This window comes from Cyprinodon tularosa, unplaced genomic scaffold, assembly GCF_016077235.1.
Source record: "Cyprinodon tularosa strain WSP-4 unplaced genomic scaffold, ASM1607723v1 ctg732, whole genome shotgun sequence".
NCBI lineage: Eukaryota > Metazoa > Chordata > Actinopteri > Cyprinodontiformes > Cyprinodontidae > Cyprinodon > Cyprinodon tularosa.
The window spans coordinates 62,876-89,875 of NW_024039488.1; the positions used below are offsets into that span (position 1 = coordinate 62,876).

The 27,000-nt window shown below is 40.9% G+C and overlaps 1 protein-coding gene across 1 annotated transcript; it reads right to left on the reverse strand.

Annotated features, from left to right (window-relative positions):
* Positions 1-7,850: 7,850 nt before the first annotated feature.
* Positions 7,851-13,971, reverse strand: LOC119772927. Its single transcript, XM_038269639.1, has 4 exons — positions 13,872-13,971; positions 13,452-13,775; positions 11,304-11,428; positions 7,851-8,100 (listed from the first exon to the last, which is right to left on the reverse strand). The coding sequence occupies exons 1-4, from the start codon at positions 13,921-13,923 to the stop codon at positions 7,978-7,980; spliced, it is 624 nt and encodes a 207-aa protein (XP_038125567.1). The 5' UTR covers positions 13,924-13,971; the 3' UTR covers positions 7,851-7,977.
* Positions 13,972-27,000: the final 13,029 nt, after the last annotated feature.

Sequence of the window (27,000 nt, forward strand, 5' to 3'; positions counted from 1 at the left end):
GAACAACACAGATCCGATTTTTTCCAATGCGATCCAGACCACTTTGCTCTGTGGTCCTGGATCCAATACGAATCTGATCTTTTCAAATGCGATCTGTGTCTGAACGGGCAGGTCGCATTCATCCGACCGGAACGCCATTAGTAACAGACAAAGGTCACCATTCTGCTTCTTGCTACACAGATCTTCTTCTTCTTATGAGGTTTTATGGCGGTTGGCAAACTAGTGAGAAGTGCATTACCGCCACCAACTGATATGGAGTAAAGCCAAGAAACAGGAAACAATTCACCCCAGAAAAAAAAGGAAAAAAACGTGTAACTTAACCCAACATAATAAATACTAAATCACATTTGCCCTTATATATAAGTCATTGTCATTCTGCCCGTTTCTGATGGTCCCATCGGTCCTCCCATCATGCTTCCAACCCTTTCCCAGTTCAAATCTTTCACGTCCAGATATTATTCTGCAGCCTTCACTATTATTTTGATTTTTTCATTTTTTTGGTCATCTCTGCAGTACAATTAATCACTTCCACCATGAATAGAACAAAATCTTTCTTTTTAACAATTAGTGAGTATTCATCAATTTTTGGACATTTCTCTAGAGGTTTGGAGTTTGCCGTGTGTTGAACTGTAGGTTTGTTTTTTCCAACTGGGATGGGATCCTTTTTGCAGCTTCAGCGTACGTAATTCCGAGCTCAAATTATTTTTTTTTTGTTTCCTCAGACCTTTTGCTCCCTTCACAGCCACGATAAGCAGCAGTATGTTCTCCACCACAGTTACAGCATTTGATTTGAGCTTCTTTTCCACATTTTCCGTACTCATACTCTCCTGCACACCTTCCACATCACTGTTTTCCTTTACAAACTGCTGCTATGTGTCCGAATTTTTGGTTTTTGAAACATCTCAATGGTGGAGGATTTTAGATTTTGACATTATAGCTGATGTACCGTAAGCCATGAATGATTTACTGGCTAATTGCTCTTCCTCAAATTTAATTAGCACCAATAAACTGTCAGATCTTTCTCCGTTTCTTGTTGTTTTTAACCGTTTTAGTTCTTTTACTTTTGCACCGCTTATGTTTTCCAGAATTTCTTTGTCAGAAACTCTTAGAGGAAGTCCTCCAATGACTCCCCTGCTGATCGTTTTGTTCTCCAATAAGCTGCACTGAACTCTTATCCCGTCAATTTTGTTGATCTGAATGGCTTTGCCTTGCTGGGCGCTGTCTCTGCAGTTAATTAGCAGGTCTCCACTCTACAGGATTCTGGCACCTCTGACTTCTCCTACAAGTTAAATTATGTTTTTTGTTAAGTGAACCAGATTCCAATTTGTAAAAGAGTCTGCCTGATTAACGACCTTGAATATGACTCTGTATTCATTTTGTTTTGCTGTGGAATGTATGGATTGATCATCACTGGATTGTTCTGAACTGGTTTCCCCTTTAAATGATCTCTGCTTTTTCCGCTATTTCTCATTTTTTGACATTGCTATCTTTCAACCTTCTTCATTGTTACTATTTCCCTCTTCCATCCCACAAGAATCGCTTCCTGTTTCCTCACTACTCACGGCCCAGGACATTTCTCCACAAGCGACTTTGAAACACGTGCCAACCTCCAACCTACAAAACTCTTGCTACACAGATCGTAGATGCGCTCCAGCGTTACATCCATGTTTACTTCCGTAAACACGAAGCACGCTGGCCTCTGACGTCATCACGTCCTCTACTGCGCATGCGGGAGACTTAAGCTGTATGAATGCAGTTCACACAGGATATCAAATACAAGTCGCATATATTTGTAAATGTGAACGGCAACGCATAAAAAAAACTCAGATTTCACAAAAAAATCGGAATTGAGCATCAAGGCCTGCAGCGTGAACATAGCCTAATAGGCAGTGACTCGGTGATGCTCGTGGTTTATCTTTTCCAGTGCTGCAAAGTAACAAAGTACATTCTCTTGATTGCTATACTTAAGTCATTTTTTGAGTATCTTTACTTTACTTGTTCAATTTCTGGGGGGTACTTATAAATTTCATTCCATTTGCAGGGAGCTACTAGTTCCTTGTTCCTTTTTAGCTTAGCTTTGTAATCCACTGTTGCTGTTTTTCTTTACTGAAATGCAATTTTCAACGTTGCAGATATCAGCCTTTAGGACTGAATCTGGACGCCACTGGTTTACAGATTTAATGACGTTCCACAGATGTGAGAAACTCAGGGGAAATATTATTAATAGTTTATTAATTTTATCAAGCTGTGCCTTATTGCCATGTGGCAGTATGAGAGTTATAGTTCCTTTATAGTTATAGATTCAACCACACTGCTCCCAGGGCGCCGCACAGTGGCAGCCCACTGCTCCCCAAGGGGATGAGTTAAATGCAGAGAGTGAATTCTGTTATAATGACAATAAAGTTGAATTCTATTCTATTCATAGTGAAAGTTTGAGGACAATCAAGACTCATGTTTTCTTTTTGGTTTGTTTTGAATAGAAAATATCTGTCCTTATTTTTTGTGAGATCTTTATGTTGAAGTTCTTTCCAGGTGGTGTTGAATCTATAGCAGGTGGTTCTATAAAACCTCTTTAAAAGGTTATGTAACATTACTCTGAAAATTACAGAGAAATTTACTGATTTTAGAACATTTAATTAATATTGTTGAATACTTAAATACTTTCATTACTTTAACTAGAGTAGATGCAGGACTGAGTAACTTTTAATTGTAGTTGAGTAAGATTTGACTATGATTATAAATACTTTTACTCAAGTACTATAGTTGAGTACTTGATTAACCGCTGATCTTTTTATACACTTCCTCTTTTTATAATGATAAACTCATCATGCGACCCAGAGTGAACCTTAGATTACCACAGATTAAGGAGGAAATTTATCTTCTTTCGTTGCATATCTGAATTTTTTACACAGAATACTTTTAAGGCAAAAATGAAACATGGGGAGTTTTTCCTCTCCACTGTCGCTACAAGCATGCTTAATTTGAGGAATTGCTTTTGAGTCAACGAGTCGATGCAATCAGCTGGTTTTCCTTAGATAGAAAACTTTGAATCAATCTGACTGGATGATCTGGTTGAACTGGAAAGAGACCTGAGATGACATGATGTGAATTGGAGCTATAGAAATAATCTGAATTGTAACGAATTGAATCCTTCATCTCTGCTTTCTAATGATACTTTAGATTTATTGTTTTTTTAATCAGCCAGTAAAGGACAAATCTGTCCCTTTTGAACTTTATCCTTTCCATTCTTTGGCTTAATAAACATTTTGGGACTCAATTCATCTTGCAGTTGTTACTTTTGGAAATTTCCTTTTATGTTATAATTAAAATGGCAGTAGAAACCATTTGTATGTCTGATAGCTGCGAATGAAACTAAATTCTAAACATTCGGTTACATTCTCAAGGTGGAGGTAATTTTGTTTTTACATTAAAGTAATACGTTTTTGTGTTTTAGGCTCCGCCTCTAAGATTGGGCAGTAGTTCCTGAGTCTCAGTCCTAATCAGCAATCACCTGCACACTATTGGCTGTGAAGCTGCACCTCAGGGCCTCTGGGCCGTTTGTCTGTCATCACGCCTGCTGTTGTGTGTAGGATTGAATGCTCTGTCAATTTGTTGCTAAGTAAAAGTCTTCAGACAGCTTTGATAGGAAAAAGCTGCCAATTTGTTTAACTCCAGTTTTCTCCTGTTTGTGTATTTGTCAGGTAGGTGATTTAATGTTGGCTTTAGTTAGGCCTTTTAAGGTTGCTTTGTTTGTTATTTTGGCCTGAGCTCTCCTTGAAGCTTTTACCAGTCCTTCCATAAAATGTCAGAGAATAAAACCTCTTTAAATGGCCTTTTGACTCACTGTCTAAATATACGCTGGTCCCTTATATCTCTTACACCCAGACAGGAAACATAACATTTGTTTGTCTAAAGATGTGGTCATGCTATCGATCATCTACAGCAGATCTGTTTCAGTTCCTCAAAATGCACCAACAGTGGTCTCTAAACTAACTTCTAAACTAAATTGCAGATTTGCAGATTAAGCTTTTGTTTTCTTTTACTTCTGTAAACGGCAGAATGTTGAAGTTTGGCCTCTTTGGTTCCCTGAATGAAAAAAATAACAATGTAAGACAAAAAAGCTATATATATATAGATATATCTACATATATCTATATATATATATTAGTGCTGTCAATCGATAAAAAATTTTTAATCGCGATTAATCGCATCAATGCCTAAGTTAACTCGCGATTAATCGCATTTTAATCACACATTTTTTTTCTGATTGAAAATCATTTAAATACTATCGATGACATACAAAAAATACACAGGCTAGGTTTGTGCCAATGTTCTTTTTTTTTATGAAAACAGGTCACAGACACTGATTTATGCCATAGAAACATATGGAAAGAAGATGGGGAGGCATGTAGCAAAAAATAACATATATGTAGCCAAAAAAAAGGCCCTGAAAACAGGCTGATGTAAAAGACAGTCTTTACAGTTAATACTACGGTGGCTGAGAAGTGCAAAACACATTTACAATTCAAAAACACATTAACAAATAAAAAACAAAATAACATTTGAAGAAACAAAATTATATTTTATGAAACAAATGTATTTTTGAAAAAAAAAGTTACAATTTTTAAAAACAAATTTACATTTTAGGAAACAAATTCACATTTTAAATAAGTTAGATTTTAGGTGAGAGAAAGTTTCAATTCGTGGCAGTGGCTGCGTTGCAGCAGTTCCGATGGTCCTGCCACCTGGTCCGTGACCCGTAAAAGTTCCAGAGACCGTCCGCACGAAGAACAAAATGGTGTAATTGTGTAATGGTAAAGCTTATAGTTAGAGTGGCTCAGGTTATCCTGAGCTATCTCTATAGTTATGCTGCTATAGGCTTAGACTGCTGGAGGACATTGGGACCCCCATATCATCATTCTGCTTCATTCTCTCTCTGTTCTCCTATTCTGCAGAATCTGTTAGTTCAATCTCTAACCTTCTGCTCTCTCTGCTTTTCCTCAGAGTAGCTTTGCCTCGTCTGTTCCTGTTTGGCTGTGACGTCATCCTGGAAAGAAACATCAGCTGTGCTGCTTCCATCAACACCCTTGTTTATAGATGTTGGAGATCGGCCTGTTTTCCAGTGTGGTCCTGTTTCTCTGACCGTGACTAACTGGATGTGCTCTCTTCGTCCTCTGACATGGGAGCTGCCTTGGAGCTTGTCTGCCTGGCTGTGTGTTTCCTGGACGGGGCCGCCTTTTACAGCTGCTTTTTGTATCTCTGCTTCTGTCTCCTTGGACCCCAGTGGGCCTCAGCAGATGGCCGCTCACACTGAGCCTGGTTCTGCTGGAGGTTTCTTCCTGTTAAAAGGGAGTTTTTCCTCTCCACTGTCGCTACAAGCATGCTTAGTGTGAGGGATTGTATTTGAGTCAATGACTCAATGCAATCAACTGGTTTTCCTTAGATAGAAAACTTTGTATCGATTTGACTGTATGATCTGGTTGAACTGTAAAGTGCCTTGAGATGACATGTGTTGTGAATTTGGCGCTATAGAAATAAACTGAATTGAATTGAATTGAATTAATGGCTGAAATTTGCTCCACAATAATAAAATCGCCGCTGACTTTTCACGTGAAGCAGGAGGACTACAGATTGAGCTGTACTACAAGTCAGGGTAATCGTGACGTCACATCCGGCCACTGGGACATTCCCTTTCTGTGTAGCCGTCTTTTGTTAATTTGTTTTTGGCTATGTAACTGTGTTTTGCCGCTTGCAGTTTTGTCTTTCCACTTGTACAAGTATTTCCGAACGGTCAATTTTTTTAGATGTAAATTTGTTTCCCTATAATGTATTTTTTTTCTCTAAAATGAAACTTTCTCCCACCTAAAATCTAACTTATTTGAAATGTGAATTTGTTTTTAAAAATGTTAACTTTTTTTTTCAAAAATACATTTGTTTCATAAAATATAATTTTGTTTCTTCAAATGTTATTTTGTTTTTTATTTGTTAATGTGTTTTTGAATTGTAAATGTGTTTTTAAAAATTTTAACTTTTTTTTTCAAAAATACATTTGTTTCATAAAATATAATTTTGTTTCTACAAATATTATTTTGTTTTTTATTTGTTAATGTGTTTTTGAATTGTAAATGTGTTTTGCACTTCTCAGCCACCGTATAATACAGTCTTTTGAACAAAGACAAGCATTTTACCCTACTGCTATAAAATGTGGTAGAGTTAACATTAGATGTTAATTAACCAAGGTAATAATGAACAATTTTCAATCAATACATCAAAATCAATAGACCGACATCACTAGATGGAGGTAGTATATGCTCTAGAAAGTTACTTTTCAGCCTCTTAACAAAAATGAGAACACACACCCACCCACACACACACACACACGATACTGACCTGTGGCGTACACAGACAGCAAGAGTGCCGTAGCAGATTCCATTTCACCTCAGTAATCTGTTTTCTCAGCGTATTTCAGGTTGCTACTAGACACCAGACACTCAACTTGTTTGTTGGTGGTGGGGCTTAAAGAAAAGGCACTAGCGTCACCCAGTGTATGAGCGTCTTTTTCCCTTGAGGAGCTCCGCTCTCGAAGCCTATGGAAAATGCATAGACTGGGGGGAAATAGCCCCGCCTTCCCGCAGGCTGCAGCGGGATGTACTTGGAAAATTGTACCATAAAACCACATAGCGTTAATCTCACGTTAAAAAAATTAGCGCCGTTAAAATGGCCTCGCGTTAACGCGATAATAACGCGATAATTTTGACAGCACTAATATATATATATATATATATATATATATATATATATATATATATATATATATATATATATATATATCTTAGTAACGTTCTCTTTTCTCTGAAAAAGCTCTGGTGCTGCTATATCCAGGTTAGCTTAACTCTGCTACTTGTGAATCAAATCAATAGTATTTGTCACAGCTGCTACTGCTGCTGCGATCGGCTCAATCTCGACATGGGAGGCAGGTGCAACTTGATTTACCCAATAAATGTAGTAAGAATGATTTGAACTGAATCTCCCTCCATTTTGTGAACACTTTCCACAGGAGCCTTTTCTTTTAGCCTCGTGAGACCATCCTGATCTCGCGAGCTTTCAAGGTTTCACTCGCAGATCAGTCTGGAGACTCTCCGTAAAAAGAAAATTTGGAGCCGTTCACCAAACGAACGTCCAATCAGCGTTGGCTTTGAGGCGGGTTGAGGAGTGATGCAACGAGAAGCGCGACAGTTCAGTCTAAAGAACATGGCGGCTTCAGCCGATGAAACTAGCGTTAGCGTGGCTATCGAGCAAGTTTTATCGGAATTACAGAGTATTTCTTCACTGAAAGAAGAGCAAAACACTGCTCTGGAGGCTTTTCTCAGAGGAAAAGATGTTTTTGGTCTTCTCCCGACTGGTTTCGGCAAGAGTTTGATCTATCAATTGGCTCCTCTTCGTCGTCGCTCTGTTAGTACGTCATATGCTTCGTTGATCTGATTGGTTTATTTGGCCCGTCTATCACCAACATAGGCCAATCAGCTAACTAGTATTTTTGCCCCTTCCCAATATTACTTCAACGGAAGGTTTCCAGATGGATATGCGGAGCAAATCCATCTGGCGGAGTCAGGTTACTTTTCTATAGGGATAGTGTAAATAATTCAAATTGAACTTATACCAGGTTAGCCCATGCTGGAAATCTATTTAGGCTCAGGACTATCAAATCCCTGTCAGGAGGGACGCTTTGTGTATACAGCCTCATGTTATCAAGATCTAATGGTTTTTCGGCTTTTGTGTATAAGCCAATAATGTGACCTTCAAACGGCTGTAGTTTGCATTGTAGATAAACATTTGAAATTGCTTTTTTATTTTTTTTTATCCAGAAAGACATTACAGTTCAATAATATTTCAATTCTAGAATATAAATTAAAAATCAAAAACTTTAAAAACAATAAAGACAAAGAACACCACGCTCAAAATACATTGAATTCATTTCTAAACCAGTCCAATCGGAGCTGCGACCTGAGCTCCCTCTTCCCGCCTCATGATTTCGTACACATTGTCAGCAGAGGATTGATGGGCATGCATCGCTCTTCTTTTTATGAACCGCTGTTGTACCTGCAGGTGTCAGAGAAAACTTTGTTTTAATATGCTGTCATTACTACATGTTGCAAACACAAAGAGTATGCAGGCTTAGATCAAAGCATATTTACAAATTAAAGTTATAGAAGACGATCTTTTATTTCCGGATGGATCATCTTAATAAGTGGTTCTCCTAACTGTCAATCATTCTGGTGATGTGTTTACGTAAGACCGTCCTACTTTATCTGTGGTGAGCTACGGGTTCAGACAGTCATTGAAGCTCACCTTTCTGACTGCAGTTCTTTGAAAATGGAGAAAAAGTGTCTACAAAGTGAATGAGAAGAAAAGAAAGAATGCTTTGCACAGAGAGCTCTCCTCGCAAAGTATTGTGGGATTTGCTGTCACAGCGGCCCGCTGTCGCCGCAGGCTGTCGCTACATGACAGCAGTGACTAATAACAAATATGGCGCAGGCAACACGCAGTGGAGGAGGAGAAAGAGGACCAACAGGGAGTAAAAAACAATGATCATCTGATCGAATGGTCAGCTAACTGAGTTCACTATAAAGTCCAGTATATACTCTTCGCTCTATATAGTGACTGAGGGATTTAGGGGTTAGGGCGGATGTTCGGACACAATAAGCTTGTGTGCACGAGGAGAAATGGGCTCGTGCATGCTCTCACACCCATTAAATAGCCTTTGCTTCTCTAGAGCGGTTACAGGGTTGTGTGTGTGCATTTTTTCTTAAGTAAAGAGGGCCGATCATTTATTATCCTCCACAATACCTTTAAAAGTTATCAATTATTAGTTTGTATGCAGATATTTCCCAAAAGAGGTTGCAGCTGTAATTACAAGGAATGAGGAAGTGGTTCTTAAAACCACACGTTTAAAATTAAGAGGCCATGTGTCCTCATACTAGTACTCGTACTCGTCATCTCCCGCTTTATCCGGGACCGGGTTGTGGGGGCTGCAGAATTAGCAGAGACTCCCAGACTTCCCTCTCCGCTGACACCTCCTCCAGCTCTGTTGGGGGAAGCCCTAGGCGCTCCCAGGCCAGCCGAGAGGCATTGTCTCTCCAGAGTGTCCTGGCTCGTCCCCTGGGCCTCCTTGCTGTGGGATGTACCTGAGACACCTCAACTAACTGTGGAGGAGAACCGGCTCTACACTGAGCCTCTCCCGAATGACCAAGCTCCTCACCCTATCTCTAAGGGAGAGCCCAGCCACCCTGCGGAGAAAGCTCATTTCAGCCGCTTGTATCCGGGATCTCGTTCTTTCGGTCATGATCCAGTTTTCATGACCATAGGTGAGGGTAGGAACGTAGACCGACTGGTAAATTGAGAGCTTTGCCTTTTCGCTCAGCTCTCTCTTCACCACGACAGACCGGTGCAGCGTCCGCATTATTGCAGCGTCCGCACCGATCCGTCTATCGATCTCCCGCTCCATTCTTCCCTCACCCGTGAAGAGGACCCCAAGATACTTGAACTCCTCCACTTGAGGCAAGGACTCTCCTCCAACCTGAAGGGGACAAGCCACCTTTTTCCGGTCGAGAACCATGGCCTCGGACTTGGAGGAGCTGATTCTCATCCCGGCTGCTTCACACTCGGCTGCAAACCGCCCCAGCGCACGCTGTAGGTCTTGCCAGGAGGGAGCCAGCAGAACTACGTCATCCGCAAAAAGCAGGGAGGAGGTCCGCTGGTCCCCAAACCAGACCCCCTCCGGTCCTTGGCTGCGCCTAGAAATCCTGTCCATAAAGGTTATGAACAGGACCGGTGACAGAGGGCAACCCTGTCGGAGTCCAACATGCACTGGGAACAGGTCCGACTTAATGCCGGCAATGCGAACCAGACTGCTGCTCCGCTTGTACAGAGAACGGATGGCCCCTAATAAAGGGCCCCCCACTCCATACTCCTGGAGCACCCCCCACAGGGCGGCATGAGGGACACGGTCGAATGCCTTCTCCAAGTGCACAAAACACATGTGGACTGGTTGGGCAAACTCCCAAGAACCCTCAAGCACCCTGCAGAGGGTGTAGAGCTGGTCCACCGTTCCACGGCCAGGACGAAAACCACACTGCTCCTCCTGCAGCCGAGGTTCGACAATCAGCCGGACTCTCCTCTCCAGCACCCTGGCATAGGCCTTTCCGGGGAGGCTGAGAAGTGTGATTCCCCGATAGTTGGAACAAACCCTCAGGTCCCTCTTCTTATGGAGGGGAACCACCACCCCAGTCTGCCAATCCAGGGGAGCTGTCCCCGACCACCATGCGATGTTCAAGAGACATGTCAACCATGACAGCCTGACAGCCCGACAACATCCAGAGCTTTAAGAGACTCAGGATTTCGTCCACCCTCGAAGCCTTGCCAGCGTGGAATTTTCTGGCCACCTCGGTGACTTCAGCCTGGGAGATGAACGAATCCAGCCCCCTAGCACCCGGTCACTCTTCCCCCACGGAAGGCGTGTCTGTCGGGTTGAGGAGATCCTCGAAGTATTCCTTCCACCGTCCGACAATATCCTCCTTCAAGGTCAGCAGCTCCCCACTCCCACTGAAAACAGTGTTAGCGAAGCACTGCTTTCCCCTCCGGAGTCGCCGGACGCCTCAAAGATACTAAGGTGGGGCCCACCACCTCCAGGGGGAACCATGAGGGACCAGTGCAAAGAGGATTGGGTGGCAGCCAGAGGCGGAGACCTCGGCAACCTGATCCGCAGGCGCTTAAACTGGCCATGTGTCCTTTTCTTTCTACTATACATAACCCTGTATGACTTTATGTTTTTCTGTTGCACACGATCATAACAAATACATAAAGGAAGGGTGTTAAATGGTAAAATGTGAAACGTGAAAGGGCAGAAACCCTTTTATAAAGGAATAGATATCAGTGGTATGTTTGCTGCAGTGCTTGATGCTGTTCATTGATAATGAATCTCACTTCAAGTTAAAGTCAAAGAAGGTTGCACAAGTTGGACAGCAGTAGTGGAAAAAACAAATGGGGCCACTGTAAAGTCAGAAAAGCCACAAGTGCATTTTCTATGTAAAAAGAGCCCCGGTGGTTTAAATCTTATCTGTACTTGAGTGTGGGGTTGCTCGCCATCTTGCCAAGGCTGATGCAATGGCAGATGGTGCTATGTGATAGGCTGAAAAATGGGTTACAGAGAACATATCTGATGATGGGCTTTGAGGCTCTGTTCCGTTATAAAACGTGCATGAGTAAGAACAGGCAGAGGCTGTTATGCAAAGAGGTACATTTACCTTTGGTAAGATCAGCAGCATGAGGATCCACATGGCCAGCACACTGATGATGCAGACAAAAATGATGTACATCAGGACTGGACTTGGCTCGACGGCGGGAGATACGGTGGAACATGGAGTCTTTTCTGTGGATAATCAATGCAGACATGAGCTACAAAATCCTCTTTAATATTATGCTTCACATGGTATTAATAGACTCCAAGTTCAGGGTGTCTTTTTGTCTTAAAATTAATAAAAATGCACTTCTTTTTCTACTACTTTTGTTATTCAGATTTTGACCCAGCACTCAGTTGCCTAGGGCCCCAAGTTCCTGGAGGCCCCATAAAACTCGTTTTACATGTATGGTTTATACAGCTATTCTTCATTTGTGCACATTAATTGTTTTTGATAAAAATCCTTTCACTAAAATGCCATCAGAACGCTGATAATATTAAGTTTGCCTCAGAGCACTTCGCTCTCAATCTGCAGGTTTACTAGTGGTTCCTAGAATTTCTAAAAGTAGAATGGGAGGCAGATCTTTTAGTTCTCAGGCTCCTCTCCTGTGGAACCAACTACCAGTTTTAGTCCGTGAGGCAGACACCCTGTCTACTTTAAGGCTAGGCTTAAAACTTTCCTTTTTGATAAAGCTTATAGTTAGAGTGGCTCAGGTTATCCTGAGCTATCTCTATAGTTCTGCTGCTATAGGCTTAGACTGCTGGAGGACATAGGGACCCCTTTTTCATCATTCTGCTTCATTCTATCTCTATTCTCCCACTCTGCAGAATCTGTTAGTTCAATCTCTAACCTTCTGCTCTCTCTGCTTTTTCTCATAGTAGCTTCATCTGGTCTGTTCCTGTTTGGCTGTGACTCCATCCTGGAGAGAAATATCAGCTGTGCTGCTGCCATCAACACCTTTGTTTCTAGATGTTGGAGCTTGGCCTGTTTTCCAGTGTAGTCCTGTTTCTCTGACTGTGACTAACTGGATGTGCTCTCTTCATCCTCTGACATGGGAGCTGGCTCGGAGCTCGTCTGCCTGGCTGTGTGTTTCCTGGACGGGGCCGCCTGTGGAGCTGGTTGACAGTTACCTTTTGTAACTATGCTTCTTTTTCTATGTCTGCTTCTGTCTCCTTGAACCCCAGTGGGCCTCAGCAGATGGCCGCTCACACTGAGCCTGGTTCTGCTGGAGGTTTCTTCCTGTTCAAAGGGAGTTTTTCCTCTCCACTGTCGCTACAAGCATGCTTAGTGTGAGGGATTGCTGAAGAGTCAATGAGTCGATGCAATCAGCTGGTTTTCCTTAGATAGAAAACTTTGAATCAATCTGACTGGATGATCTGGTGAACTGGAAAAGTGACTTGAAATGACGTGATGTGAATTGGAGCTATAGAAATAAACTGAATTGTAACAAATTGTCTCTACTTTCTAATGATACTTTAGATTTATTGTTTTTTTAATCAGCCAGTAAAGGACAAATCTCTTCCTTTTGAACTTTATCCTTTCCATTCTTTGGCTTAATAAACATTTTGGGACTCAATTCAACTTGCAGTTGTTATTTCCTTTTATGTTATAATTAAATTGGCAATAGGAACCATTATCATGTGATTCATACCTCAAATCATGAGATCTATGTTAAACTCTCCTGCTCTGTGCTTGGGAGGTAATTTGTATAGCATTTTAAACTACATAAAATCACAAATCTGGAATCACACTGAAACACATGTAAAACTCAAGGCCCGTTGGCCAAAATGAACCCTTATAGCAACTAATCTGACCCTCAAAATTCAAAATAAGGGTCAATCATGTTATAAAGTAGAGGCATCATATTTTAAAAGTAAAAGTCCGTTAAGCTGTGAAGTAAACTGGAGTAAAGTAGTAAATACTGGAGCATTTTGCTCTTTGTAAATGAAAAACCAAATCAAAAGCTTCATTTATAAAGCTGCAGTCGATCTTTTGAAAGACTTGATGATGAGAAATTGTCCTGATATATAAATGCGTTTGATAACCCCGGACTAGAACTGCTGAGTAAACAGAAAATCTCTCCTTTTCTTCCAGCGTCTGTGTTTCTTAAAACCGATTTGTTGTTTAACAAAATGTTTAAAATGCAGGTTTATTACAGTTATTACACTTTGTACAGAAAACATAAAAGTTGTTAACTGAATGGGGGAAACAAACCTGTGATGAAAACTGCATAGACGCTGCAAGTGATCTTTTCTGTACTAGATTTCTTGTAAACACATTTGTAGATGCCGGTATCGCTCGCTGTCAGGTTGCTGAGGGTGATGGTCCGGTTATGTATGTCCAGCTTGGTCCTGCTCTCATACTTTCCTCGTGGAGAGAACCTTTCTGATTTGATATTTGAGAATACCACCTCTGCCTCCTCATCAATTGTATAATAAAGATACAGATAATGGTATTCATTGCTGTATGTTGGACATTCCTCAGAAGAACATGTCAAATGGATGCTCTCACCAGGCTCTTTGGAGATGACGGTGCCCTCTGCCACTAAAACACACCAACAGCCTCAAGGTCAGAGTCATACAGTGGCTGTTTTAACTCTGAAAGATGCTGTAAATAAAGAAAAAAATAACCTACCTGAATAGGCAGAAAGACACAGCAACAATAGAGAGCTGGCCAGAAGCCTCATTGTGTAGGAGCACCATGCATGTACTAAAACGGTTTCTCATATGTTGCTGTTTATGAACCTCTCACTGCGGTTTCACAGAGAAAGCAGTACTTCCCCCGCAGCGTGATGTGGGCTGTGGGTGTGCATCCTGTAAGACAAATGTTTTGCATTCACAAATGAATTATTCTAAGACACCAGTTAGGCTGCATTTATGTGGAAAGGGGTCAAGATTCAAACAAGCATTTGGGAAGAATGTTCTTTCAGGACATTATTAGTGGCACAAAAAAATATTCAATCTCTAAACATTGAAATTGTAATTTGGTATACATTTTGTTTAAAAGTGACAAAATAATGTTTTCAAAAGACAGATGTGATAAATGTCAGGATTGTCTTAGTCATATGTTGTTGTTTTTTGCCCTGACCTGGCTGCTTTTTGGTTTGGTTACTTCACAGTTATGTCTGCTATTCTCAAAGTTAATCTGCAGCCTTGTCCACTGACTGCCATATTTGGAATTTGTAATTCCTCGGTTGTATTAAATTCAATGCAAAAAGATATTATAGCCTTTATATCCCTAATTGCAAGACGTTCATTATTATTACACTGGAAGTCTACTAGATCTCCCTCCATCGCCCAGTGGCTTAAGGACATGATGTTTTTCCTTAAACTAGAGAAAATTAAATATACAATGAGAGGATATAGAGACATTTTTTTTCCAAAAATTGCAGCGCTTTCTTTCTTATTTTTCAAATTTGGAGCTCCTACCTAACTATATATACACTCACCGGCCACTTTATTAGGTACCCCATGCTAGTAACGGGTTGGACCCTCTTTTGCCTTCAGAACTGCCTCAATTCTTGGTGGCATAGATTCAACAAGGTGCTGGAAGCATTCCTCAGGGAGTTTGGTCCATATTGACATGATGGCATCACACAGTTGCCGCAGATTTGTCGGCTGCACATCCATGATGCGAATCTCCCGTTCCACCACATCCCAAAGATGCTCTATTGGATTGAGATCTGGTGACTGTGGAGGCCATTTGAGTACAGTGAACTCATTGTCATGTTCAAGAAACCAGTCTGAGATGATTCCAGCTTTATGACATGGCGCATTATCCTGCTGAAAGTAGCCATCAGAAGTTGGGTACATTGTGGTCATAAAGGGATGGACATGGTCAGCAACAATACTCAGGTAGGCTGTGGCATTGCAACGATGCTCAATTGGTACCAAGGGGCCCAAAGAGTGCCAAGAAAATATTCCCCACACCATGACACCACCACCACCAGCCTGAACCGTTGATACAAGGCAGGATGGATCCATGCTTTCATGTTGTAGACGCCAAATTCTGACCCTACCATCCGAATGTCACAGCAGAAATCGAGACTCATCAGACCAGGCAACGTTTTTCCAATCTTCTATTGTCCAATTTCCATGAGCTTGTGCAAATTGTAGCCTCAGTTTCCTGTTCTTAGCTGAAAGGAGTGGCACCCGGTGTGGTCTTCTGCTGCTGTAGCCCATCTGCCTCAAAGTTCGACGTACTGTGCGTTCAGAGATGCTCTTCTGCCCACCTTGGTTGTAACGGGTGGGTATTTGAGTCACTGTTGCCCTTCTATCAGCTCCAACCAGTCTGGCCATTCTCCTCTGACCTCTGGCATCAACAAGGCATTTCCGCCCACAGAACTGCCGCTCACTGGATGTTTTTTCTTTTTCGGACCATTCTCTGTAAACCCTAGAGATGGTTGTGCGTGAAAATCCCAGTAGATCAGCAGTTTCTGAAATACTCAGACCAGCCCTTCTGGCACCAACAATCATGCCACGTTCAAAGTCACTCAAATCACCTTTCTTCCCCATACTGATGCTCGCTTTGAACTGCAGGAGATTGTCTTGACCATGTCTACATGCCTAAATGCACTGAGTTGCCGCCATGGGATTGGCTGCTTAGAAATTAAGTGTTAACGAGCAGTTGGACAGGTGTACCTAATAAAGTGGCCGGTGAGTGTATGTGCCCGTTGCTGTATTTTGCTGATGCTTTTTTTTTTCTATTATTATTAATAATTTTATTTTTCTGCTGAACATGTTGGGCTGAGACAGGGTGGGAATGAGGTGTTTTGTTCTCTCCTTTTATTGTTCTTATTTTCTTTTGTTTTTGTTGTTTGTATATGTAGTAGGTGTGACTACACACTACTTGTGTGTATGTAGTAGAAGTTATACCTGCATAAGTATATGTTTATCCACAAAAAAGCGAACCGTATTCCTTATTGCGATTATCTTATCATTTGCTTCAACAAAGACAATTTGAAAAAAGGAAAACAATATGGTAAGATGAACATGAGTGAAGGTGGATTATGTCTGTTTATCTGTTGTGACCCGTATAGATCAGGGTCAGCAAGCTGCAGCTCCAGTGCTGCATGCGGCTCTTTAAAGGAAAAGTCAGGTCAGCAAGTAATGATCAATGGATCATTATCTATACCTAAAACTAATACCTTGGCAGTCATTTAATGAATTTAGCATTAATTTTCATCGCCATCATTGAGTCTGGGAGCAGCCATTTTTGCCCAAATATAGTAGCCCCTCCCTCCTGCCATCTTCCAGCAGTGACGTCACGGTGCGGTAAGCCTAGCGCCATTCTCCCCGCTTTCCAAGCTAAATCAATGGGAACTACTAGACACATCTGCAATCAACAACAATTATTGAAGATTTCCAGAGGACTTCACCATTGAAATTCACCAGAGCTATAGTGAAACTGACAATGCCCACGTGCATGGCAGCTGGATGCTGGAATACATCGGGTAAAAGTGAAAAAAAAGAGTTATTCCACCTTTCTGATTCCTGATCCTCCACGGACGGGTTGGTCGTTGGATCGCCAACTTGAAGAGGGAGGATTTGCCATCGAACTTCTGGCCAGAGAAAAAACCCGTAATATGTAGCCAACATTTGGAAGAAGAATGTTTTCAAGATGACTTGGATAATAGCGCGTTGTGACAAACACCAGATACAGCACTGGGACTTGATCAACAGCCGATACCGCACCGTGACAATGTCACTAACCAGTAGGTGGCAGTAGTGTTCTTTGACAAACATGGATGCCTCCAGTAAAGCACATTCACATGGAAATTACTCTGAGTTAAAAACACTGATCATTTATTGAACAGGATGGAATCATTTCAGATTTAAAGAACTTTCAGAAGTTTGAATTCGGAATATGACCGAATCTTTCCTTTAAATACAGGATAATATGAGGAAAAGCCCCCGGCGCCCAGACATGATGTAGGATCTATGGTGTTTTTCTTGCAGAGGATCTGGGAACATTTTGACATTGAGTGGCATCATAAACTCTTTAAAATACCAGGAGCAACAGGAGAAATGTCACCACTAGGTGGGCTGTTGAACACAGCCTGAAGACCAAAACAAGATGTGTTACAAGCAGCTCCCAGACTCACTGATCATAATAAAAAAATATTTTTATTTTTTTACTGATTAACGTTAAATTCATTAAATCACTGCAAACGTATTAGTTTAGGTATAGATAACGACTGATTATTCCTTGCTGACCGAACTTTTCCTTTAAAGCAATAGAAGGTTGTTACATTCTGAACCATCTCAATTAAACACTGATCAGGGCATAAAGTCATAGATAAGCCCAATCACAGCCACTGACTGCTGACATCATAGATGGATCTTCAGGGATCAGACCACATTTAAAAGCTTTACATGGAAACAAACAGCAATGTAACAGAGTGAGTCTGTCACTGTTAGCTGAACAAACAAGGTGACTTATTAAAAGGAGGTTTGCTTTCTATTGCTACAACCAGTTTGTTTAGGGGGAGGAATTGCAGGCAGTAGATAATCAACTCTATGCTGAGTGTGTATTTTTTAATAATTTGTTCTGTTAGGATTAGTTTTTAACATTAATGCAAAAGCTTGACAAACCCTAAAATACTAATTTTGTCAAATATAACATACATTCCGTAAAAATAAAAAATATCCACTGGACTTGGTTTCCAAGATCTGAAGACGTTTCTCCACCTCTCCAGGAAGCTTTCTCAATTTTAATATCTGGATCCGCAGTGAGTTTGAGTCTTTAGATCAGGCCTTGTATCGCTTGGAAACATGCAAATGGTAACCGATGAACGGGTCGTTTGGTTCCATTGTTAGCCTGTAATATCTGAAACCTTTCTATGATTCTGAAGGTTGGTCATTAAAAGGGGGGGATTGCCGTTAAGGGGGGGACTGTCTCCTGTAATACCTGAAACCTGTATAAAGCCTGGAACTCAACGCTATTCCTGACATTTTGAATAGAAAAAGCTTCCTGGATGGGAAGCTAAATGTCTTCAAACTTGGAAACAAAGTCCAATGGATTGTTTTTAATTTTCTTCTTTTTTTTTCCAAAAAATATAGAAAGGATTATATTGAAATGTTTGTTCATTTCGGAAAAAAAATTGCATGTATGGATTAAACGGACTGAGTTTTATGTTTATATCGAGATTGGTTTGTCTGATGAAGTGCCATCCATCTGCACTTTAAAATTAGATACATTAAATCACTCATTTAGACACTGACTAAAATTCATCTGAGACAATTTTTACATTTAGAAATTATTTAAATGTTAAGCTTCAATCAGCTTCAATCAGCTGGTTTTCCTTAGACAGAAAACTTTGAATCAATCTGACTGGATGATCTGGTGAACTGGAAAGTGACCTGAGATGACATGATGTGAATTGGAGCTATAGAAATAAACTGAATAGAACTGAAATAATTTGAGGAGGTAACAGGTTTCAATCTGCCAATAGAAACGGGTACATGTGTTAAACTCCAGAGCATATGTGGACCATCAAGGTACTTTATTCATTCCCTTAAGAACCCAAAAGGGTCTGTTGTTTCATAAAATAGAGAAACGTTTCTGTAAAATCCACAAAGTGGTCAATACTGCAAAGCAAATGAGAGTAACATGATAACAACAGAGCAGTGTGCAGTTTGTAAATGAAATAATTAAAACAAACTTTCATGTATTCAGTCTGTGCATTAGTTAGTATTCTCAACTACATTGAATAGGGAAAAAAATCAATATTTCACGTGTCTAATCATTGTTAAAATAGATTTTAACATTACTCTGTGTCTCAAATTTAAATTACATGCATTTCCCAAAAGGAGCTGCAGAGGGCGGTAAAGCAGTAGTTTCTCCAGCTCAACTTTTAAAACAGGGGAGTCAAACTAGATTTTATATCAGTCCACCTGAGCAGTATCTGGTATTTAAAAGGTCTTGTTGCAGCTCCATTAATCCCCCCCCCCCCCCTTTTTTTTGTTTTATAAAGCACACTTTTCTTGTATTCTCATTTTAATTTTAATTAATTTCACACTTTTATTCACATTTCATGCGCTCTTTCATATGACGGTCCGGTTCGGACAGAAAACCTCAATGCATCGTCTGACAGGACCAAGCTGCAGAAGATGAAAAAGATAAACATCAGCCTGGTTCATCCAGTTATGGTTTAGTTATCTTTCAGCATAAAATGGAAGAAAAGCACAATTTATTTCTGATATATTTCTTAAAATATGTCTTATTTATCTTATATCTGTGCTTAATTTTTCACTGAGATTATTGGCGATATACAGTAGGTCTAAGAGAGTAATTTTATTTTACTTTAAAAATCAGACTTCAGAGATGGAGAGAACATTTGGGAAACAGTATTTTTTCATTTTTTAATGTTAATGCTGTAAACACAGCTACTGTAAATAAAAGAGGACAAACCTGAGTGAAAACAAACTCATATACTGTTTACATCATAGACTAAAATCCATGTTGCAGCACAGCTTGAGAACCATGAAGAGTTGGCGCAGATACAATGAATGCCCATGGAGGGGCCCTGGAGACAAGGATCGCTGGCAGAGGGCCTTGGTGACGAGAAATTTAGCTGTTTCAAAAATAGGTCCATCGTGGGGCACAGGGGTCTCTGGACAACACAGATCAGTCTGTGGAGAGGGGTCACTGAGGATATGACTAAGGAGCCACGGGTTCTCTAGCCAAGGACTTTCTGGGAGCAGATAGATGTGGCAGAAAAGGAAATAGATAATTTTTCCCATAAAAAAGTCTCATAAGTGAGACCATTTGAGATCAGGATCTCTGGATGGTGCTGGTATCTTCTTGGAAACTTGTTTTAAAGTTCTCATTTGTGAGTATAGCTGTTGGTCATGAAGTTGACTGCGGAGGACCAAAGGAAAATCTGACCTAACCTTCTGTTTATGTAATGGTGACATCAGGCCGAACAATAGAGGAATTGTCAGCATCAGGCTGACCCGATGGGGAGGAAGCAAGCAAACACCTGCCTTTGTTGAAACACAGCTTTGTCCAAACAAGGAAAGAAATACTTAAAGGAATAGTACACCCAAAACATGATTAGCCTTCATTTTCTACTCACCCCCATGCTGAACAACACTCTGGAGTACTTTTTTGATATCTCAAATGCATCTGGAGATCTGGGAGGCTTCTTGCTGTCTGCTGACATTCAAATAATGGAGGTCTATGGCGCCCGAGGCAGAAAGGTCCATAAAAGTCCACAAAAAACGTGTCAATATTCCTCCATACTGCTCGTCCAATGTATTCCAAGTGTCCTGAGTGGGTAGCGTCCATAATTTACTCGAAACAAAGTCATTTAGAATGTTTTTAGAGCATAAACAGTAGTGTATAGGATTTCCTGAAAGCGCGTTCACGAGTCTACGGAAACCGCGGCAGACCAAACCAGATGAAAGTGCGCATTCAGCGTCTGCTCTGCCGATAATGCAAGCGTAGAAGAAGAAAGGTGCTGTTTACCTGTGCAAAGAAAGAAACAACGAAAGAAAAATGTCTGAGGACTTCAGTGTTGAGGAAGAGCATGAGTTCTTTGCCGAGCTGAATGCGCACTTTCATCCGGTTTGGTCTGCCGCGGTTTCCGTAGCGTCGTGAACTCGCAGGCGCACGCTTTTAGGAAATCCTATACACTACTGTTTATGCTCTAAAAACATTCTAAATGACTTCGTTTCGAGTAAATTCTGGATGCTACCCACTCAGGACACTTGGAATACATTGGACGAGCAGTATGGAGGAATATTGACACGTTTTTTGTGGACTTTTATGGACCTTTCTGCCTCGGGCACCATAGACCTCAATTATTTGAATGTCAGCAGACAGCAAGAAGCCTCCCAGATCTCCAGATGCATTTGAGATATCAAAAAAGTACTCCAGAGTGTTGTTCAGCATGGGGGGGGAGTAGAAAATGAAGGCTAATCATGTTTTGGGTGTACTATTCCTTTAACAGTATTGTGGTAAAGGGGCCTTTCAGTTCATGCCCCAACAGTGAAAAGTAAATCATGAGTATCTACCTTTTGATAGACAACTAACACCTCGCAGAGAAATATTTGATGATGATAACAAAGTTATGTTATGTCATCTGCTTTGATATAAGACTGTGTTTTGCAGTTGTGCCCTAATTCATGTAACCACAACAATACCGTTCCTTAACTACTAAACGTCTGGAACTAAAGTATGCTACACTCCATCTTCGTAGACAAGTGCAGCACTAGGCAACCATGACCCTCATGGCTTCCAGACCCATCTAGACTGTTTTTGTAATGCTAAAGGAAGAAGTTGTCCAATCACACTATAACAGTGTGAGGAACCAAAGCATTTTTATGAGAAATCCAGGAAAAAAAATATTTAAACTTTGAAACTGAAACATCTGTAGAGCTAACAGTATTTGAACAATTTCAAAAAAATTACAATAACATACAAATAGAAGTCCCTCTTTGCTTTCAGATACTGTCATGATCTTGGAGCTGATGACTGGCTTAATTCACCTGTCTGACAAATCAAATCATTTCTAATCGTTTCAAATCACTGCTAATCGGATCCACCTGATCCTGCCTCTATTTAAGGTGCCAGATATTTCTTGTTCTCTCTAGCCAGTGGTTAGAGTGTTTTTAGAGTTCGTTGGTGTTTGTGATTTCCTCAGCCTTACCTGTTCTGCCTCTCAACTACTGAGCCTGCCTGTTCCGGTCTGATCTCAGTGATTAGAATAGTTTTAGCTTTACCTAAGTGTGACCTGTTCTGCCTCTTAACCACCTGGCTTTTCCCTCATGAATGGTTTGCTTTAACTGTCTTTGGACTCCTGGCCCTCTGAACCAGCCTGTTTCTGTTCTGATCTGTTTGCCTGACCTGGCTTCAGACTTCTGTTGGTTCTCCGTTCTCTGGGGCTGCAGCATCTGGGACAGCACCTGCTGCATCTTGTTGGCAGCCCACCAGTTGGATCCTACCTCATTCTCTGGGCACAGACTGATCTTGTTAACCAGGTTAGTGACTCACAGGATAATCATCCTCCGTCAGATTATGATGGTCACTAACCTGTGTTTCTCTCCTGCAGAAGTAGCCTTATTGAGTAATCCCACCTTCTGTCTGGCTTTGAAAACCGGGTCCTCTGTTCTGAATCGTGACAGATACAGGCTATACAAACAGAATCACTCAAATGGCTTTTTTTTTTACCTAAATAAAAGTGATAGGAGCAGATTTTTGCCATTTTTCAACACCGGGATCGATGTTTCCAAGGCAAGCTTGCCAAAATGCACCATTGAACTCCTCAGTCCATAAAGTTGGAACATCCTTTCACAAAACATGAAATAACCACTGTTATCTTTGTAAAAAAAAATAGAAATGGAATAAATTTTGCTCTGAAGTCAAATTTAGTCAACCGTTTTTAAAGAGAAACTGTCTCCTAAGCTGCTGCATCTGTCCGCTACTCACTCGTTCTGAGTTTTATTTTATATCTTTCCATTTTGTACGGAGCCCCACTGATGACATGGTCAAAAAAAATTTTTAATTGTGGCCACGAAGTAGTATTTAGCTAGCCTGACGTAGTCCTACTCAATTCTAGTCAGAATGAGTCTGATGCTGCTCCATAGAGCTGTGATTATGGGGCGTGTTTCGAACAAACCAGGAAAAAAAATGCCTCTGCACTCAATTGGATAGACCTACAACCAATAAGAGCAACGGAGTGCGTGACGTATGTTAAGCGACGCATAGTTGTTGTCAACAAAAATCAAAGCGTGCAGTTGCGCGTCTAGAATAAGAAGATGAGCCTTGATCGCGTTTCTCTGTTCCTCTTTTAAAATTAATTTGCTGTCGATATCTTCTAGAACAGACCTAATAGCAGAATCTACTCACCTCAACTCTCCAGCGGCAGCCATTGTTGTTGTCACCCAAGCGTGCTTTGGTCACGTGGTTGATTACGTTACTGTTGATCATCTGTCCATCATCGTATAAAGCCCGCCCTGACAATTTGATTGGATCGCCAGAGGGTGGGCGATCATACTCGCGCTACTATGGAGCAATGCCAGACCGAACTTCCCGACCTCAAACCTTGTGGGCGGGACTAAGTTCGGAATGGCACCCAGGCTAGTATTTTGCGGCCACGCAATAAGTATAATGTGCGCACGAAATACTACTTCGTGGCCACGCAATAAGCTTAACTTGCGCACGAAATACTTATTAATAATATTAATATCATTCCTGGACAACTGGGTAAGCAAATCGAGCGCGCCTTCTCTAAGGTCTAAGGCGCGTTTGATTTGCTTACCCAGTCGGTCTCTGCCAGTCACTTGACATTTGTTGCTAAGACGCCATTTTAGGTGGAAAAGGCGTAGTGTAAACCACCGCAGCATAGCTAAACGAAGGACTAAAGGCCCGTTTACATAGCAGCCTGTCCAAGATAAGTCATTACAGTTAACATAAGCCTGAAAACAGGGGCGGATTTATTGATATTATTAATAAGTATTTCGTGCGCACGTTAAACTTATTGCGTGGCCACGAAATACTACTTCTTGGCCACAATTAAACATTTTTTTTTACCATGTCATCAGAGGGGCTCCGTAATTTTGAGCTTTAAGTGATAAACTTTTGGCTCATTTATCTGTGCAAAAATTTTGGAGTACAATCTTTCCCCAAAAAGTTTAAAACAATCCACAGGACTTGGTTTCCAAGTTTGAAGACGTTTCGCTGCTCATACAGGAAGCTTTTTAAATTCAAATGAATTGAAATTTTTGGGCTCTTGAATTGAAAAAGGTTCCTGAATGGGAAGCGAAACATCTTCAAACTTGAAAACCATGTCCTGTGCATGTTTTGCTTTTTGGAATGACTATGAACTGGATGGATGAAAACCTCCACCAGCATAATGCTAATCTTTATTTCAGCGTTCATCTAGAGTCCGTTGACACAGAATTCATGGTCCTGGTTGGAATTACGCCAAACTTTACACACTTTCATCACATTGTTCTTTCTTCAAATAACAGTAAATAATCAATAAGTTGTTTTTTTTATGTTTTAGTGTCTCTATATGACTGGTTTCTGTCTGCTGGGTCCCAGGCTTCATCAGGGAACCTTTGATAATCAGAGTACGCCTCTGTAACACACAGTTATGCTGGATAATGGTCTTTCCTAAAAGTAATTCAAATGGAGGAGTAACAATGCAGAGGGTTGTTATGATGCAATAAAATACATCAAAGGTAACATAAACCTATTGAGCACAAGGTCATAACAATATTATTTTAGTATTATGAGATCCTCTCTTTTTAGTGTAAAACCAGTTCTGACCCATCAAGGCAGGGTCTTCCCTAGACTGCCGAAGGTTCGCCGTGGCTCAAAGTGGGTTCAGTCCTCCTTGGATCAAACTCGCTTTGCCACAGACCAGCCCAACGGTTGCTGGATCGGACTGAGATCTCAGGAATTTGGAGGCCAAGTCATCACCTGAATCTTGATCATCTAACGAGCAAATAGACCTGAACCGTTTTTACTTTGTGGTATTTTTCCATCATAGCCACCACAGGGAGCTGCTACGGTATGGTTCAATACTTCAAGGTGGTACATATGAAAAAGAACCTGATGGATCCCAGTACATTGCCAACAAGTGCACACCTTACCTTTTTTTTTTTACTGCCGTTTTCCCCATATAAGCAAAGCATTCATCCATCTGCATGATGGGTCAGTAAACTACTAGACCAGGTCTCTTTCCTTCACTGCTCCATGGCGTGGTTCTAAAGTTCGTCTGCCCATTGCTGGTTCTCTTGGTTCTGGACAGGGATCAAAATATTCACCCTGATTGGACTGCAGCCATGTACCCATGTAAGAAAATACTCAGATGCACTTTGTATTCTGGCAGCTATTGTCTTCAGTCATTTTAAAGTTGATAAGACTGTTATGACCCTGTTTTATAGCTCTTTGATTGAATTGGTCTTACCTTTTGGCGTTGTCTTTTGAGTTATCGGTCTTTAAAAGGACAGAAATTGACCAAATGTGAAGAGAAAAAGCTGATTGTTGAATCTCAGCTCAACCTGTATATGAGACATTTGCAGAGGAGGATATAAATACTGAGGGACGACTTCTGGGTCTTATTTGAAAAATACAATTTGTTCTCTTCGGGTCTTCAAATCCTAAATGCTGAACAAAATGGCAGAAAAGCAGCTATTATGTCGCTGCTATTGGGCATTTGAATGAGCTTTAACAAATTGTATTTTCTTTCTGTTATGGTTCTCCTCTTTTGGGACTCTGAATTTTTAGCTTTCAGTTATTAGTTATACTATTCTTTATATTTGATTTATTTTTCAAGATATTAGATCAATCTTTAGTTACTCTCTGTCGCCCCCTTGTGTTTGTTTCCTTTCCACTTGGCTTCCTTCTAGATAGTTCTGTTCCCACCTGCTCCATATTCAGCTCATTAGTCCATCCGTTATTCAGTTCCCCTTATATACTCCACCTCTGCAGTCACTCAGTGCTGGTTCCTTGTTGTTGTTAGTTGCTTCCTCATCTGTGGCTCCCCACATGAGTTTCCCCTGATGTTTTCTGTTTTTTTTTTATTCTTTGTATTTTGCATTTTTGGACGTCTGCCTCAGTTTTTTTTTTTATTTATTTAATCAAGAAGAACTAATCTCTGCATTTGGGTCCTGAAGCAACCTCAACCCCAATGTTGACACGTTCACTACGTAATAAAAAAACTATTTGAACTATTTTTTTTTCATCCTTTTAATAACATTGTACTAACAAATTACAGACTTGATTAGAAAGAAGCTAAACCACAGCAAAAAAGAAAATGAGAATAAGTTCAACCAAAACTGGGAAATGCTAACACAAAGAAGGGAACTAACATAACAAAAAAACAAGACAAGAGGGAGAAAGAGAGCCGAATCACAATAAAACAATTCTGCATTAAATGGAGCTCAATTGTCACCCAGAGGTGCAGCATATATTAAAAGTGCTGCAACAACTTATTCAATTCTATTCAGTTTATTTCTATAGCTCCAATTCACATCATGTCATCTCAGGTCACTTTCCAGTTCACCAGATCATCCAGTCAGATTGATTCAAAGTTTTCTATCCAAGGAAAACCAGCTGATTGCATCGACTCATTGACTCTTCAGCAATCCCTCACACTAAGCATGCTTGTAGCGACAGTGGAGAGGAAAAACTCCCTTTGAACAGGAAGAAACCTCCAGCAGAACCAGGCTCAGTGTGAGCGGCCATCTGCTGAGGCCCACTGGGGTTCAAGGAGACAGAAGCAGACATAGAAAAAGAAGCATAGATACAAAAGGCAACTGTCAACCAGCTCCATAGGCGGCCCCGTCCAGGAAACACACAGCCAGGCAGACGAGCTCCGAGCCAGCTCCCATGTCAGAGGATGAAGAGAGCACATCCAGTTAGTCACAGTCAGAGAAACAGGACTACACTGGAAAACAGGCCGATATCCTGCCTGTTTCCAATGCAGGTGCATTTGGAAAAAAAGCCTTTGGTCATATGAAATGAACCCAACAGGGAGAAAAAGAATTCTTCAACAAACACCACAATCAATTCAAATGACAGAAGACCGTCTGATGCAGAAAATTATTTTGCAGATTAAATTCTATTCACTTTATTTCTATAGCACCAATTCACATCATGTATTCTCAAGGCACTTTCCAATTCAACAAGATCATCCAGTCAGATTGATTCAGTTTTCCATCTAAGGAAAACCAGGTGACACTAAGAATGCTTGTAGCGACAGTGGAGAGGAAAAACTCCCTTTGAACAGGAAGAAACCTCCAGCAGA